Raw genomic sequence first — 16,399 nt, 5'->3', positions numbered from 1 at the left:
ATTTTTTCTTACTCTGGTAAAATAGACATAAAATTTACTGTTTTAGCCATTTTTAAGTATACAGTTCAGTGGCATAAAATACATTCACATTGTCATGCAACCATCACTACTGTCCATCTCCAGAACTTTTTTCATCATTCCAAACTAAAAAAATCTATACCCATTAAACAGTAACTCCCCATTTCCCACTCTCCCCAGCCCCTGGTAACCACCATTCTACTTTATGTCTCTATGAGTTTGACTACCTCATAGAAGTTATTATTTGTCCTTTTGTGTCTGTCTTATTCCAGTTAGCTTAATGTCTTCAAGATTCATCCATGTGTGGCATGTGTCAGAATTTCTTTCCTCTTCAAGGTTGTATACTGTTCCATTGTATTTATACCATATATACCACATTTTGTTTATCTGTCTATCAATGGAAGGTAATTTTTTAAATTTATATTTTATTTTTAATTGTAGCTAAAAACATAAAATTTACCATCTTAATTTTTAAGTATGTAAGGTAATATATTTTTGATCATATTGTCCTCATAAAGAAAATGACCTTGACCCCCATACACTGTTGGTGGGAATGTAAATTGGTGCAGCCACTATGGAAATTGCCAAGATAGGGAAGCAACCTAAATGTCCATCAACAGACGAAAGGATAAAGAAGATGTGGTATATATATACTACAGAATATACTACTCAGCCATTAAAAAAAGAATGAAATTTTCCCATATGTAGCAACATGGATGGACTTGGAGAGCATTATGCTAAGTGAAATAAGTCAGAGAAAGACAAATACTGTATATCACTTATATGTGGAATCTAAAAAGTACAGCAAACTAGTGAATATAACAGAAAAGCGGGCTCACAGATATAGAGAACAAACTAGTGGTTACCAGTGGGGGGAGGGGCAATTAAAAGGTACAAACTATTAGGTATAAAATAAGCTACAAGGATATATTGTACAACCTGGGGAATATAGCCAGTATTTTATAATAGCTGTAAATGGAGTATAACCTTTAAAAATTATGAATCACTGTATAGTACACCTGTAATTTATATAATATTGTACATCAACTATACTTCAATGAAAAAGAAAGAAAATGACCTTGCTAATACTGAAAATGGTTAGCATTCTTTCTGTTTCAGGATAATTTGTATCAAATTGTAATTTCTTCACTCTCTCAGGCACCCTTGTGATGGAGGTAATGTGGATATTTCCAATTTTACAGCCAGTTACTGAAAAGTTAATTTTTAATTAATTTATTTTTTGGCTGCGTTGGGCCTTTGTTGCTGTGTGCGAGCTTTCTCTAGTTGCAGCGAGCGGGGGCTACTCTTTGTTGCAGTGCACGGGCTTCTCATTGCAGTGGCTTCTCTTGTGGAGCATTGGCTCTAGGCACACGGGCTTCAGTAGTTGCGGCACGTGGGCTAAGTAGTTGTGGCTTGTGGGCTCTAAAGCACAGGCTCAGTAGTTGTGGCGTATGGGCTTAGTTGCTCTGCGACATGTGGGATCTTCCCAGAGCACGGATTGAACCCGTGTCCCCTGCATTGGCAGGCAGATTCTTAACCACTGCGCCACCAGGGTAGTCCCTGAAAACTTAATTTTTAAAAGTGCCCGGGGCTTCCCTGGTGGCGCAGTGGTTGAGAATCTGCCTGCCAATGCAGGGGACACGGGTTCGGACCCTGGTCTGGGAAGATCCCACATGCCGCGGAGCAGCTGGGCCCGTGCGCCACAATTACTGAGCCTGCGCGTCTGGAGCCTGTGCTCCGCAACAAGAGAGGCCGCGATAGTGAGAGGCCCGCGCACCGTGATGAAGAGTGGCCCCCGCTTGCCACAACTAGAGAAAGCCCTCGCGCAGAAACGAAGACCCAACACAGCCATAAATAAATAAATAAATAAATTAAAAGTGCCCAATTCACAAAAGTCTTACTCAAAGTGGAACTAACCAGGCAGAGAAGATTATCACTGTTAAAACCTGGGAATTCCTCACGCATTGTTGGTAGAAATAGAAATTAAACTGCAGAAAGGGAATCCCATTGCAAATAAAGAATTCGGTACTTGGAAAGGTTAGGACTAGAGATATCAGCAGCCTTTGTGGTCTAAAAGTTTCCTTTTAGACTCACAAACTGGTCATGGTAATAAAATCATTTTGTTTTCAACAAGATTCCTGGCTTCCACTTCTCACATTTTTTTCTGTTTCTGTCAGCAACAGCATCCATACTACCTAATCAAAACAGATATGCATGGAAGTTGCCAGATCTTTCAGAGAAAAGTAGGGGGTGGGATAGTCCATTTTAACCTAAGTCACAGGATGTGAACATAGTTTGGGGTCTCATGGGGCTTGATGATTAGCTGTAATTCTGTGGAGAGAGGTCGGGGTCAGTTTTTGGACTTTGGAAACAGAAATTAGGATCTCCCATTGGTTCTTAACTGAGGAGTGTTCTGCAATCTTATTTCTCAGGGACTAGGCTTAAAATAGATCTGAATATAACCAAGAAAGTATCCTCATTATATGTATTAGAAAAGCCTCATACTCCACTTCCTTAAATTGCTTCTCTAGGCCTCTTCATATACAGCTTATTAGCTGTGTGCAGGTCACTTCTGCTTTATTTATAAACCAAGAAGATTAGGTGACCCCTATAAATTCTTTCAATTCTAAAATTCTTTAAGTCTGTGATTTTCCAGATAACGCTGAGCTTGAAGTGCTTGCTTTCAAGGATGAGACCGTCAACAATGGTCATTGTTGTGTTCATCAACAATGGGTTTAACTGACTCTGTTTTTTAGATATTGGTGAAGTTAAGGAAGATTCATAGCATGACCTTTTGTTGATGTTTATCCTTTTTCAATGCTTTAAGGTTTATTTTTTAATTTAAATGTGAATCAAAGTTCACACACATTAAAAAGCACAAAACTTATATGAGCCTCAACATGCAAGGTGCATTGTGGTAAAACATGCATACATGCACACGTAAAATTTTTACGTTGATTTTTTACGGTTTAAGACATTTCAGATCCCTCAGGTATAAATTTCTTATAGTTTGGGAGGCTAGCCTTGTGGCACAGTAACAATTGTTTCCTAGTTGAATGCTCTCCATGTACAGTATTGAGCAGAAGCTTCTTCATGTGTATGGGAAATGACTTCCCAAGTATAATTGGATAGTATATACTTTAGGTTTTGTGGGCCACATACGATCTCTGTTACATATTCTTATTTTTTGCTTTTTTACAACCCTTTAAAAATGAAAAAAACATTCTTAGCTTCATGTCTATAGAGAAATAGGCTGAGGGAATAGTATATCATAGTGTAATGCACTTTTGTTTTTAACTGTTACATGGGCATTTGGAAATTGTGTAAGTTTTTTACTTGGCATGTTTTTGGATTTGACTTTTGGAAGAAAAACAGTAGATCCATTTTCTAATCTAACCAGTTTTCTAAGACTCCATTTATTCTTTGTGTCTTTGATTTGCCAAATTTTTAAACGTATTTTAAAAGTTAACACTATGACTGTAGTCTTTTTTCTCATAGCCCCCTTGTATTTCTAACAGCTTTTTTTAATATTATTTTATTGAGGTGAAATTCATATAACATAAAGTTAACCATTTAAAAGTGTACAATTCAGTGGCATTCAGTACATTCACAGTGTTGTAAAACCACCTGTCTATCTAGTTCCAAAACATTTTCATTAACCCAGAAGAAAACCTTGTACCCATTAAGTTTTCCTTCCTTATATGCCCCTCTACCTAGCCCCTAGCAACCACCAATCTGTTTTATATTTCTGAATTTACTTGTTCTGGATATTTCATATAAATGACATCATACAATATGTGACCTTTTGTATCAGGCTTCTTTCACTTAGCATATTTTTAAGATTGATGTTGTACCATGTATCAGTACTTCATTCATTTATGGCTAATCTGTTGTATGTATACACCACATTTTGTTTAGCTGTTCATCTGTTGATGGACATTTGAGTTGTTTCCACCTTTTGGCTATTGTGAATAACACTGCTATGAAATTCATGTACAAGTATTTATTGGAATACTTGTTTTCAGATCTTTTGGATATCTAGGTGTAGAATTGCTGGATCATGTGCTAATGCTGTGTTTAACTTTTGAGGCACTTCCAGACTATTTTCCACAATGGCTGCATCATTTCATGTTCCCACCAGCATTATACAAGGGTTTCAGTTTTTCCACATCCTTGCCAGTACTTGATATTTAACTCTTTTTGGTTATAACCACCCTAGTGGGTATGAAGTGGTGTCCCACTGTGGGTTTGACTTTAATTTACCTAATGAGTAATGAGATTGAGCATCTTTTCATGTGCTTATTGGCCATTTGTATATCCTTTTTGGAAAAATGTCTGCTCATGTCCTTTGTCCATTTTTTAATTGGGTCTTTTGTCTTTTCGTTGTTGACTTTTAAGAGTCTGGATACTAGACCTTATCAGGTGTGTGATTTGCTAATATTTACACCCCTTCTGTAGTTTGTCTTTTCACTTTTCTTGATAATGTCCTTTGATGTACAAAAGTTAATTTCAATGAAGTCCAGTTTAATATATGTTGCTTATGCTTTTGGTGTCATATCATAATACATTGCCAAATTGAGGATCATGAAGGTTTACCCCTGTGTCTTCTTCTAAAAGTTGTATGGTTTTAGCATTTATATTTAGGTCTCTGACTAACTTGAGTTAATTTTTGTATATGGTATGATGCATAGGGGTCCAATTTCATTCTTTTACATGTGGATATCTGGTTGTCCCAGTACCACTTGTTGAAGAGACTACTTTTTCCCCCACTGAATGGTCATGGCATCCTTGTTGAAAATCAGTTGGCTATAGGTATACAGTTTTGTTTCTAGATTCTCAATTCTATTCAGTTGGTCTATATGTCTGTTCTTAGACCAGTACCACACTGTTTTGGTCACTGTAGCTTTACAGCAAGTTTTGAAATGGGAAGTTTGAGTTCTTCAGCTTTGTTGTTCTTTTTCAGTGCTGTTTTAGATATTCTGGTCTGCAAGTAATTCCATATGAATCTGAGGATCTGCTTTTCCATATCTGCATAAAATATCTTTGGAGTTTTTATGGGGATTGCATTGAATCTATAGATTGCTTTGGGTAGTATTGCCATCCTAACATATTAAGTCTTCTAATCCATGAACACAGGATATATTTCCGTTTATTTTGATATTTAAAAAATTCATTTCAACATTTTTTTTTTTTTTAGTTTTTCAGTGTACAAGTCTTATACCTCCTCGGTTAAATTATTCCTAGGTATTTTGTTCTTTTTGATGCTGTTATAAATGGAATTGTCTTAGTTTTCCTTTTGTATTGTTTATTAAGTATGATGTTAGCTGTGGATATTTCATAATACCCTGCTTTTGTATATTTTTAATGCAGCATTGTTTGGTGTGTTAAGGTTTTATGACTTCTGTATCTTCTTACTGGATTAAAATTGTATTATAGATGATATTAAATATATCTGACCTTGAGGGGTTTTTCCTTTAATTTGCACTTTCCTGTTGTATCTTGCCCATTTATTTATTTATTTGTTTGTTTGTTTGTTTATATATATATAAATTTTTTTTTAATTTATTTATATTTTTGGCTGCACTGGGCCTTAATTGCTGCATGTGGGCTTTCTCTAGTTGCGGCAAGTGGGGGCTACTCTTCCTTGCGGCACGCGGGCTTCTCATTGCGGTGGCTTCTTTTGTTGCGGAGCACGGGCTCTAGGCACATGGGCTTCAGTAGTTGTGGCGCATGGGCTCAGTAGTTGTGGCTCGTGGGCTGTAGAGCACAGGTTCAGTAGTTGTGGCACACGGGCTTAGTTGCTCTCCAGCATGTGGGATCTTCCCGGAGCAGGGATCGAACCCATGTCCCCTGCATTGGCAGGCAGATTCTTAACCACTGCACCACGAGGGAAGTCCCCATTCCTTTATTTTTAATTTTTATATATAGTTGATGGGCCTCAAATTTAGATAGTAGATTTCATATTTGGGGATTTTAACATATTTAGATTTTTCACAGTGAGTTTGTTTTTGAGACTTAACATATCTGTACATATTAAAATAAATAAAAAATATGTATCTGGAAAAATTTTCACAGCATGAACACACCCATATAGAAACTGAATATTACCAGCAGCCCAGAATTTCCCTTGTACTTCCGCTTAGTCACTAACCCCTTTTCCCCGAAGTAATCACTGTTCTGACTTCTAACACGTAAGTTAGTTTTGCTTGTTTTTGAACTTTTATATATGGAATCATGCAGAAAACACTCCTTTGTTTCTGGTTTATTTCATTCAACATTGTTTGTGAGGTTCACCCGTATTGTTGTATATGGCAGTAGTTTGTTCTTCTTGCTGTATAGTACTCCAAGTATTTTGTATGACCACTGCAATTTATCAGTTATTTTGTGGTGATGTCTTTTAAATCAGATATTCTGATTGCTTCCATTTGGGGATTATTATGAATAATGCTGATATGAACTTTCTTGTACATAGTCTTTGGTAATCATACATATGCTTCCTTTTGGTATATACCTAGAAGTGGCAGAGCCATAGAGTATATTTAGCTTTAGTAAATACACCCAAGTATTTCAAAGTAGGTGCACCAGTTTACATTCACCAGCAATGTATGAGAGTTCTGGTTGTTCCACTGCCTCCTCAAGGATAGTACTCATCCCCACTGAGTTTGGTCAGTCTTACTGTTTTAGCCATTCAGGTGGTGCCTGATGGTATTTCCTTAGGGGTTAGTTTCCATTTCCCTGGTGTCCAAGATGGAGCAACTTTTCACATGTTTATTGGCAATTTGTGATATGCTCTTCAAGTCTTTTGCCCCCCCCACCTTTTTTTATTGGATTGTTTGCTTTTTTCTTGTTGGTTTGTGGAAGCCCTAGATATTAGTCCCTATCAAATTCATGTACCATAATTATCTTCTTCCACTCTGTGGTTTTCCTTTTCACTCTTAAATGCTGTCTGCCAATGAACAGGAGGTCTTACTTTTCTTATTTTTAATGTAGTCCTATTTTTTTTTCTTTTGTGGTCAGTGCTATTTAGTGTGGCCTGTTGAATTCTTTGATTAAATCATGAGGATATTATTCCCTGTTTTCCTCTAGAAGCTTTATTGTTTTGATCTGCTTTGGTTATGATCCCTTATATTTTGGTTCTTATTCCTTCCACTGTATGTATGTATATATATATATATATATATATATATATATATATATATATATATATATATATATATATATTAATATGAAGCTTTTTTTGCTTTCATGTATTGTACAGACAAGTTATAGTTTCTTCCTAGCATTTTTTAAAAGTACAATAAATGAGGAAAATAAAATATATTTAACATACCTTTTATAAAGTTACTAAGACTCTAATGAATTCAACCCATATATTTTCATTACTTTGTCTTCTTGGGAGTTGGTTTATATGAACAACTTCTACACAAAAATTCAGTTTAACCTGAATATACTATCTTTCTACAGATTTTTAAAACCTATTATTTATTATAAATACAGGAAGAAGCATTTTTTAAATAACACTTTAACATTTAAACATCTTGCCATGTTTGCTTTATCTCTCTCCATACAAACACACACATTCTCTGTTATTTTTGCTCAACCATTTGAAAGAAACTAGCAGGTGTTTCTTTCTCCTATATGAAAATATTCCTATGTGAACAGAATGCCATATTGCCTGTGTGTGTAAATAAAATCGCTTCATTGCTCTCTAGATCCTAGAACTAGCCTACCAGAGAAGCCTTATCACATGCCAAAGATTTAATATTCATTTGTTCATTAAAGAACTACTTCAGAAACAGTAAAATATGGGAGGCAGGTTGAGTGCCTTGAAGACTTTGGCAAGTACTGCAAGTTAAACACTAAACTTTAAGAAGTACAAATTTTTTCCGGGTCTTTTAGGGTGCTTTATCCATTTCCCCGTCAAATCTTAGGCCACACTGAATCACAAAATAAGAAAATAGGTTTTTACTTTTGAACTAGACAATATAATTATATTCACATATGTTAGATTCTGCATGTATTAAATTGTGTTTATTAAGTACTTATGCATTCAAAACGTAAAACCTAAAGCATATCTTAATGAGTAGAGTTTCTAAATATGTGAGTTGCTACCATTGCATGACATGAGCATCAGGTAGGTTAAAACTAAGCTTTGTTAGAGCACTTGAATTCCTTAAAACTTAGTTTCTTTAGTAATGGAGTTTTTCTTCATTAAGTTTAAGAGTAATTAAACACTTTTCAGAATGTTTGATACATAAAAAAGCACTTAAATACTTGCCTTAATTAACATGGGGAAAAGAGCACTCGATTAGGACTCAGATCTGATTTCTGGACGAAGCTTAGGCTTATCTCTTTGACCATCTGTAAAATGAGGAATATGTACTAGATGATCTCCAACTAGAATTAACATTTTTATCACTATGTATTGTAGTTATTGTATATACTGCTAAGAAAACACTTAATAAATTTCTGTCTGATCAGGAGATTTTAAACTTTTTTTATCTTAATGATCATGCTGGAAAAAAAAGATTTCTCTTTCAATGACTATGTGACTTGAACTTTTTTCTTACTTGATAGCTCGAATTACATCTTTACATGAGGAGGTGAAGCATCTCAAACATAATCTTGAAAGAGTGGAAGCAGAAAGAAAAGAGGCTCAAGACATGCTTAATCATTCAGAAAAGGTAAATGATTTAACATATACCAATTATGAGATAGTGTTTACTGATTATCAGATATTATAGGATGGTTTTATAAAAGAGCATTCATTCCTAATCTTTATATGTTTACATTTCTAGAAGTTTTTATTGTTGGTTGCTGTGTGGAGGTGTATGTGAGTCTTAATTTGGGCTTTTTAGGGTGTTATTTTTATTTGTTTGTTTTTACCCTTGAAGGGTATCAGATATCTGATATTATCTGATCATCACAAATTGCTTTGGTTTGGAGATACCTCTTCATATAGAATTTTTCCCCCATTTTTTGTACATGGGTAAGATGAAGATGCTGAACCTTACTAATTATGAAGAAGGAAAACAAAGGATTAGTATGTAGTAGACCATGTGTGCTTTTTCCATTTCGTTAGTAAGAGTTAGCAAAATAGTAAAGAGCATACATAATGTAATTGGCCTTTGCATGTAGAGTTTTCATAACAGTCAAAAAATGCCATTGGTTATCTTCTGTCCTTACCTTGCTAAGAAAAGGATTAAATAGGTAATATGCAGATTTAGCTTACTTCCCTGAAATGTTGTAGGTTTACTGGATCCTCAGATAAATGATCAGAAAATCCACCACTTATCTTGTCCTTTGGACATGTTTTGTGTCATTCAGAATAGCTTTTTGATGTCTAAGTCTGGTATAAGTTTGGAAATAGGATGAAAGAAGAAGAGTAGAAGTACCCAAACAGGAATGGAATACATGTTGACATTCTTTTGTCAGAGCAAGGTAAATCTAGGTGTAGATGCAAATGTAAATAGAGATCAGTTTTTTTAAACGGTAGCAAAAATTTTTAAATGAACTGAAGAATTGTCCTATTCATTTCTGATCCTCGCAGTGAACCCTCCTGAACATAACAGAACTCTGCCCTGCCATCAGCCATGGCTAATGATTCACATGGGGAAGGGTGGGGGGTAGAAAAAAGGTGATATTTTGCTTTTAATTATATGTGCTTATTGTGATTTTTAAAGTAAGACATTATAGATGGTGTGAAATATACAAGAAGTATAAAAATAAAGTTGTCTTGAATAAAAATATTTAAGTATATATGGTGTAACATTTCAAGCCAATGTGATTCATGTATTATCTCTTATGGGATATTAATTAATATAAGATTTAATGATGTGCCTTTTGCACAGCGTAGTACATGACTCTCATTCTCATTTTACAGGAAAAGAATAACTTAGAAATAGATTTAAACTACAAGCTTAAATCATTACAGCAAAGGTTAGAACAAGAGCTAAATGAACATAAAGTAACCAAAGCTCGTTTAACTGACAAACATCAATCTATTGAAGAGGCCAAGTCTGTTGCAATGTGTGGTAAGTGTCAGTTTTAATATTTTCTACATGATTAGTTTTTAAATAATGCCAACAAAAATATTTTGATTTTGATCAAATTTTATTGTGTAGTAGTTTAAACTCTTAGAAATTATAAATGATGATCTGGGAAAAGGGTGCCTTCCTTTTTTGATACCTTCCATTTTTTAAAATGACAATTTCACCTGCTAGTTCTCTTACTCTACCATTCTCTACTCCCTATACTACCCTCTACTCCCTGTAAAAGTCAGTGGATTCTCATTTCTCCCAGTTTTTCAGCCCTTTCCTTTGTTTTCTTCGAGATCCATTCTGGAACTCATTGTCTGTTAATTCATCTGCTTTCTTGCTCTGTACCCTCAACTCTCTCATTCCTTTGTATTTCCACTGTGTTATGCCTCTAAGCACAACAGATCTAGATCAGACTAGCCAGCCACTTTTCATTGCTTCAAATAGTTCTTCAGATGGGTGTTATCCCAATGTATTGTCTCCAGCCTCAGGTGAGCTGTCATTTTTATATATGTCACTCGTGATTTCCTTCTCCTAAACTTATATTTCTCTCCTCAAGCTTCCTATGCCATTTCTTTATCACTTTAATTTTAGGTGAACATTCTCCTATTTCAAAAAGAAATTGTGAAATCATAGGTGTGAACCCCTCAGAATCTAATTCTCTAACTTAATCAACCTGTCCTACTACTTTACCCATGTTCATTATCTTCCTTCTCATCTTAGAGGAGGGTGATCCTCTTCCTGTCCTTGCTAATATGTTCTAGCTGTATTCAAATCCAGCCTCTTATCTCAACTTATTATTTCTTTTTCTCCTCTTTATTCTCAACCTTTTTTCCTCCACTGAATTCCTTCTTGTTGTAAACATGTACAAGTCTCTCCCATCTTAAAAAAAAAGACAAACCCTTGCAGCAACCTGTGATCCTTACTAATTGCCACTGTTTTATTCCATCCCTTTATAGCCAAACTTATAAAAAGATGTCTTCCTTTTCTTCACCTTCTACTCACTTCTTAACCTACTGTAACCTGGAAGTGTTACCTTGCACCTTAAATTCAGTTTATTCAAGGGAAAACGTGTGACCTTATCTGTCAGACCTGCCCTTACTCCTATTCTGACTGTCTTGGTTAATGGCTATCTAGTTTTTATGAGCCCCAGGCTTGTAATCAGACAAATCTACTTTGCCTCTTAGCCACGCTATGACTATGAAAAAACAAAAAAAAATTAGGTGGGAAAATGCATCTAAACTGCCTGTACATAGAAAGCTTTCAGTAAATGGGAGATATTATCATGGTTATGGATGATGGTATTCAACATCCAGGGGCCCAAGCCAGAAATCTGGGAATTATTCAGGAAGCTCCATTCTGATGGTTTCTGTTTTGTCACCTAGAGGACAGTCTGAAAGTGAGAAAGCAGACTTATTAAGTTTGAAACCTGATGGTGCAACTTAAGAGTTGCAGGACCCTAGAAAATTAACCTTCAGAACCTTAGTTACCATATCTCAAAAAGGGAACCTCACTGTAGACTAATATCTTCTGATAATAATTAAAATAGGTATTATACTATCACGGAATCTTGTCTGAGTTGCATAAGTTAAAGTTTACATCACAGCCTTAAGCCTCGGAAACTTTTCTGGAACAATGCTAGGTATAGATTAATAACCACAATCTTATTTTTCTACTTTTATCTGAACTACCTCCATTCTTCTCCTTAGATACTCCACTTTTTTCCAGCTATACTTTCACCTTCTGGTCTGTATGGCACTGAATAGTCTCTCAGATCATTGGGCAAGGGATGGATTTGGAAGATTAGTTATATTTTATGACTCTCTTCCTTTAGAGATCCCACTATACAAATAATTCATAATGTTAGAACTTCTATAATGAATAGCTCTAAAAGAGTCCCAGGATAAAAACAGTAGGGATTTTTGGCACCTAGTTGTCTTAGACAGCCCATGAAAGTGAAAAGCATTAGTCTTTTTCTTTAGATGTATGTTTGTAACTTTTTCTTTCACAGAGATGGAAAAAAAGCTGAAGGAAGAGAGAGAAGCTCGAGAGAAGGCTGAAAATAGGGTTGTTCAGATTGAGAAGCAGTGCTCCATGCTAGACGTTGATCTAAAACAATCTCAGCAGAAGCTAGAGCATTTGACTGAAAATAAAGAAAGGATGGAGGATGAAGTAAGAAAAATAATACTGATTTTGTTCATCTTATAAAAGAGAATATCATTGTTATTACTAAAAAGTCATTATCTATAATTTAAACAACATGGTGGAGATTTTAATAAAATAACCTATATGTATCTGTGTTCACTGCTGTAAGGTCACCACTATATCCCTAACTCCTAAAATTTTCATCTTCGTATAGTGAACATTCACACCATAGGTTCTATACCATTTTGCACTGTGACAGTACAACTGTAAAGAAGTGTCACAGCTCCTCCCCTGAAGAAACTGACCATTTGCTTTTTAAGAGAGAGAGAGAGAGAGAGAGAAAAACCTCTTTATTGTCAGGTATCCAGTAATCCCAAAGAGGAGCATTGTATTTAGATTTCAAAAGAAGCGTTAAACTGTGAAGTCAGTTTATTAGTCCTAATGCCTAATAAGTACTTGATAAATATTTATTGAGTTGAATTAAATATATATTCAATTTGTTTTATAAACTCTGGAGGGTTGTAGATTAGAGTACAAACATTTATGAAAAAGCAGGTAAATTTAAATACAATTTAGGAATGTCCCCCCAAAAGTGACTTTTATACTCACCTTCTCCAAAATTTCCATACAGGTTGGGGTACAAAGAAACCAGATTTCTTTTCCCTCCAAGATCTCACATCTGAAATTTGGGAATTAATTTGATTTAACACTAAATTCTGCAGTAATAAATGCATAGAACAGTGGAGACTCATTACAATACTAACATTTTCTACTTGTATAAGGAATTATAATGTACTTGAGATTTGATTAGTATTCTTTCAAATGTCTAATAAATTACTAAAGAGATTTACAATCCCAATTATTTTTCTCATTCATAGGTTAAGAATCTATCCCTGCAACTGGAGCAGGAGTCAAATAAGCGACTGTTGTTACAAAATGAATTGAAGACCCAAGCATTTGAGGCAGACAATTTAAAAGGTTTAGAAAAGCAGATGAAACAGGAGATAAATACTTTATTGGAAGCAAAGAGATTATTAGAGTTTGAATTAGCTCAGCTTACAAAGTAAGTTTCGGAAATAACATTCTTGATTTCTTTCTTTTTTGTGTTTAGCATTTGCTTATGTGTTTCATATTTTATGTGTGTATAGGTTATGTACTTAGAGTTTGTGAAAGGAAGATTTAGGAAAAAGCATTTAGAAAAAATAAAAGAATTTATTTGCAAAGAAGGTTTGCAAGGGAGTTCAGGCTTTGGAAAGACAGGCTTACTAAATAAAAAACACAGTTATTTAAAGGGGAAAAAACAGGACATTATCAAGACTACTGACTTTACAATGTCTGTTTATGGTAGGAAAAACACAGTTTTCTCATATGATTTTCATATCTATGAAAGTCATCATGTTTCTTCACACTAGAATTACAAAAATCAGGAATAACCTTTTTATTAAGGATTTAGTACCTTACAGAAAATGTTTAAGGTTTCTTTATTTTAGAGGCTAGAATTAGACATTAGACATGATGGCCCTGTATTTGTTTGTTTGTTTTATCTTGTTTCTTTGGTTCATCTCAAAATGCAAAATGTCCTTTTTCTTCTATTCTGAGATGTGATGTGCCCGCTTACTTGAAATGGGGACAAAGCAAGGTGTCAGTATGACTTTCAGAATTTGTATAAGGACATGGTTCAGAAATTTAATAGCAAAGATACCTTATGCCAGACCATGACGTTTTATTTCCTCCAAATTTATGTTATAATGTCTTCATTTGCCAGCTTCATTTACAACACAGTAATTCTTAGGTAAAATTGCTGGTTTTGATTTTGTTGACTTTATATTGGTGAAATTCTTTTCCCCTTTTAGAGCCACTGTTTTTACCAAGTAATGTGTTTTGTAGTTTTCTTCTCCCGAAATAACTTTCACTCAGCATTTAACTAATAATTATTATGTACTTTCTGTCAACCATATGCTGAAAATAAAAAGCTGTTACTATCTAATATGAAAACCTAGCAGCTGCAGATGGAATTGTTCATTGTTGAATAGCTATGTCTTTGGGTTGCATTGTGTCTCTGTCTTTTTGAGTCCTTTCCTCTCTGTGAGCAGTGTTTACGTGTATGTATTCTGTACACGTACTTGTCTCTTTATCTGTGTTACTCCTCCTTTGTCAGTTGTTGTTATTGCCTCCCTTCTTACTCCTTACCTGAGTATTCATTTCCACCGCACCCTTGTGCTTAATTGACCATAAAATATAGTACTAAATTATTCTTATTATTTATTAAATATGGTCAAGTTTTTTTTTTTGTTTTTTTGTTTTTTTTCAAGTTTTTAGTAGTCTACTTACTGCATAAGACATTTTAAGTGTATCCCTAAGAAAGCTTTTCTTTATAAAAATTTACCAAAAAATATCATTTTTATTTTTATTTTTGTATTGTGGATTAATCCACAATTAATAAGTGACCTTCAGTAGAAAACTGTTCCCTCAACTTTTCATAGTATCATTTAATAAGGAGCAGAAGTGTGGCCTAACCAAATATAACTAGTAAAGTAATACTGTATAATGAAGTATGATTTTTTAAATTTTTTTGGCCGCACCGCGCGGCATGCGAGATCTTACTTCCCCTATCAGGGATCAAACCTGCGCCCCCTGCAGTGGAAGCACAGTCTTAACCACTGGACTGCCAGGGAAGTCCCTGAAGAATGATTTTTTGAAACAAAGGTTACTTTAGTAAACCTTTTTTATTGTAGCAACTTTAAGAAACGAAGAATAATATAAAGTCTAGTATAAATAGGAGCATTTGTTTACTGTTTTCTCTTTTGTCTAAAGACAATACAGAGGAAATGAAGGACAGATGCGGGAGCTACAAGATCAGCTTGAAGCTGAGCAATATTTCTCGGTGAGAATCATTTTTAACATATAGACTGTTTCAAAACCTGACTTAAAACAAGGTATTTAGATTTTTAATGTGAACTATGATTCTTTTTCAAATGACTGTGAAGTAGTTTTCTCCCCTTCTTTATATCCCCATCTTTGCATTTCATTTCTGGGTCTGAGTTGGTAGTCTGTTTAAGTTGTAAAGAAATGACTGTTTTTGTGCAAATATTTCCAGAATTGCTTTCAAACTGGAGCTACATATAAGACTTTGTTAAGGTTTCTGTCTGCCTGGTAGCAAGCTCTGGTGGTTTAGAGTGCCAGTATTATCATGTGTGGTTCTTGTATACACATTATAGGGGCCTACATACATATATCTCTAGGTATTAACTACATACAGTTGTTGGTATAACTAATGTTGAGGAGCTTTCTCCTATTTCAGCACTGTGTGCACTTTTATGCATCTGTTATCCTTTTTCTCCATAAAAATCATTTTCTTATTTGCTGCAGGCCAAGTTATTTTCATTACTACTGTTGATGAGCATTTATAGCTAATGCTTTGAGGCTTTATTGAAACCTCTGAATTTTTGTTTCCTTCCTTTGGTTGCCAAGCTTGTGCTCTGCCATTTCAGCTTGACATTTATCTACCAGCTCCATTTCTCTTTCAGTGACAACCACCTTTCCTATGAGCTTTAAGCAGTGTAATTAAATGCATGGAGTTTGAGTTACACTGATAAACATGCCCTAGAAACCAAGTGTGAACAATATTGGAAGTAATGATTTCTCTAGTAAAACATCTGGATACCATTAGAGCTCTACAGAATTTCACACAATTTAGAGTTTCATGCTCTACTCTTTTCATCTCCTAATAAATATGGTGACTTTCTACTTCTGTCTATTTCTTCGTGGCTTATTTACTATCACTGGAATATGTTTTTAAATTAAAAAATAATTCAAGATTGTTGAAAAACTTTTCCCTGAGTGTAAATTAACCTTAACTATTCAGTGTGTGGTACTGACTTCTGCAAAGTGGTCTGTAATATCAAGCACACCTTTTTGTCCCTAGGCTTCCACAGAGTAATCATTCAGTGCCTCCATGTTTGGGGATGGCTGTCAAGTGATTTGTGGTGGTTCCTATGGATTCTTGATTTTTGCCTCTATAAAAACCATACAAAATACTAACCCTGTCTTTAGTTTTGATTTATTCTATTGCTTGTGAGGACTGGGTTAGATGTTAAATTTGATAAGCTATTATGAACCAAATTTAAGATTTTCTTTAATCTGGGCTTTCAAATCAGGTTATTTTTCTCTCTTCATTGATTACACATATAAATTTCAGT

At 34.7% G+C, this 16,399-nt stretch overlaps 1 protein-coding gene across 3 annotated transcripts in view; it reads left to right on the top strand.

The window, feature by feature from the left end:
- The window catches only part of ROCK1 (Rho associated coiled-coil containing protein kinase 1), a 138,840-nt gene that overhangs the window by 95,275 nt on the left and 27,166 nt on the right, over positions 1-16,399 (top strand). For all 3 annotated transcript variants that reach the window (XR_009497207.1, XM_059894051.1, XM_059894052.1), the window contains 5 exons: positions 8,596-8,702; positions 9,902-10,052; positions 12,067-12,227; positions 13,079-13,263; positions 15,015-15,084. Coding sequence is in view for 2 of the 3 variants with exons in the window: in XM_059894051.1 (XP_059750034.1) it covers positions 8,596-8,702; positions 9,902-10,052; positions 12,067-12,227; positions 13,079-13,263; positions 15,015-15,084 (674 nt within the window). In the remaining variant the exon portion in view is untranslated. The remainder of the gene's footprint in view (positions 1-8,595; positions 8,703-9,901; positions 10,053-12,066; positions 12,228-13,078; positions 13,264-15,014; positions 15,085-16,399) is intronic.

Source organism: Balaenoptera ricei, chromosome 14 (assembly GCF_028023285.1).
Source record: "Balaenoptera ricei isolate mBalRic1 chromosome 14, mBalRic1.hap2, whole genome shotgun sequence".
NCBI lineage: Eukaryota > Metazoa > Chordata > Mammalia > Artiodactyla > Balaenopteridae > Balaenoptera > Balaenoptera ricei.
This window is presented reverse-complemented; position numbering and strand designations above follow the sequence as displayed.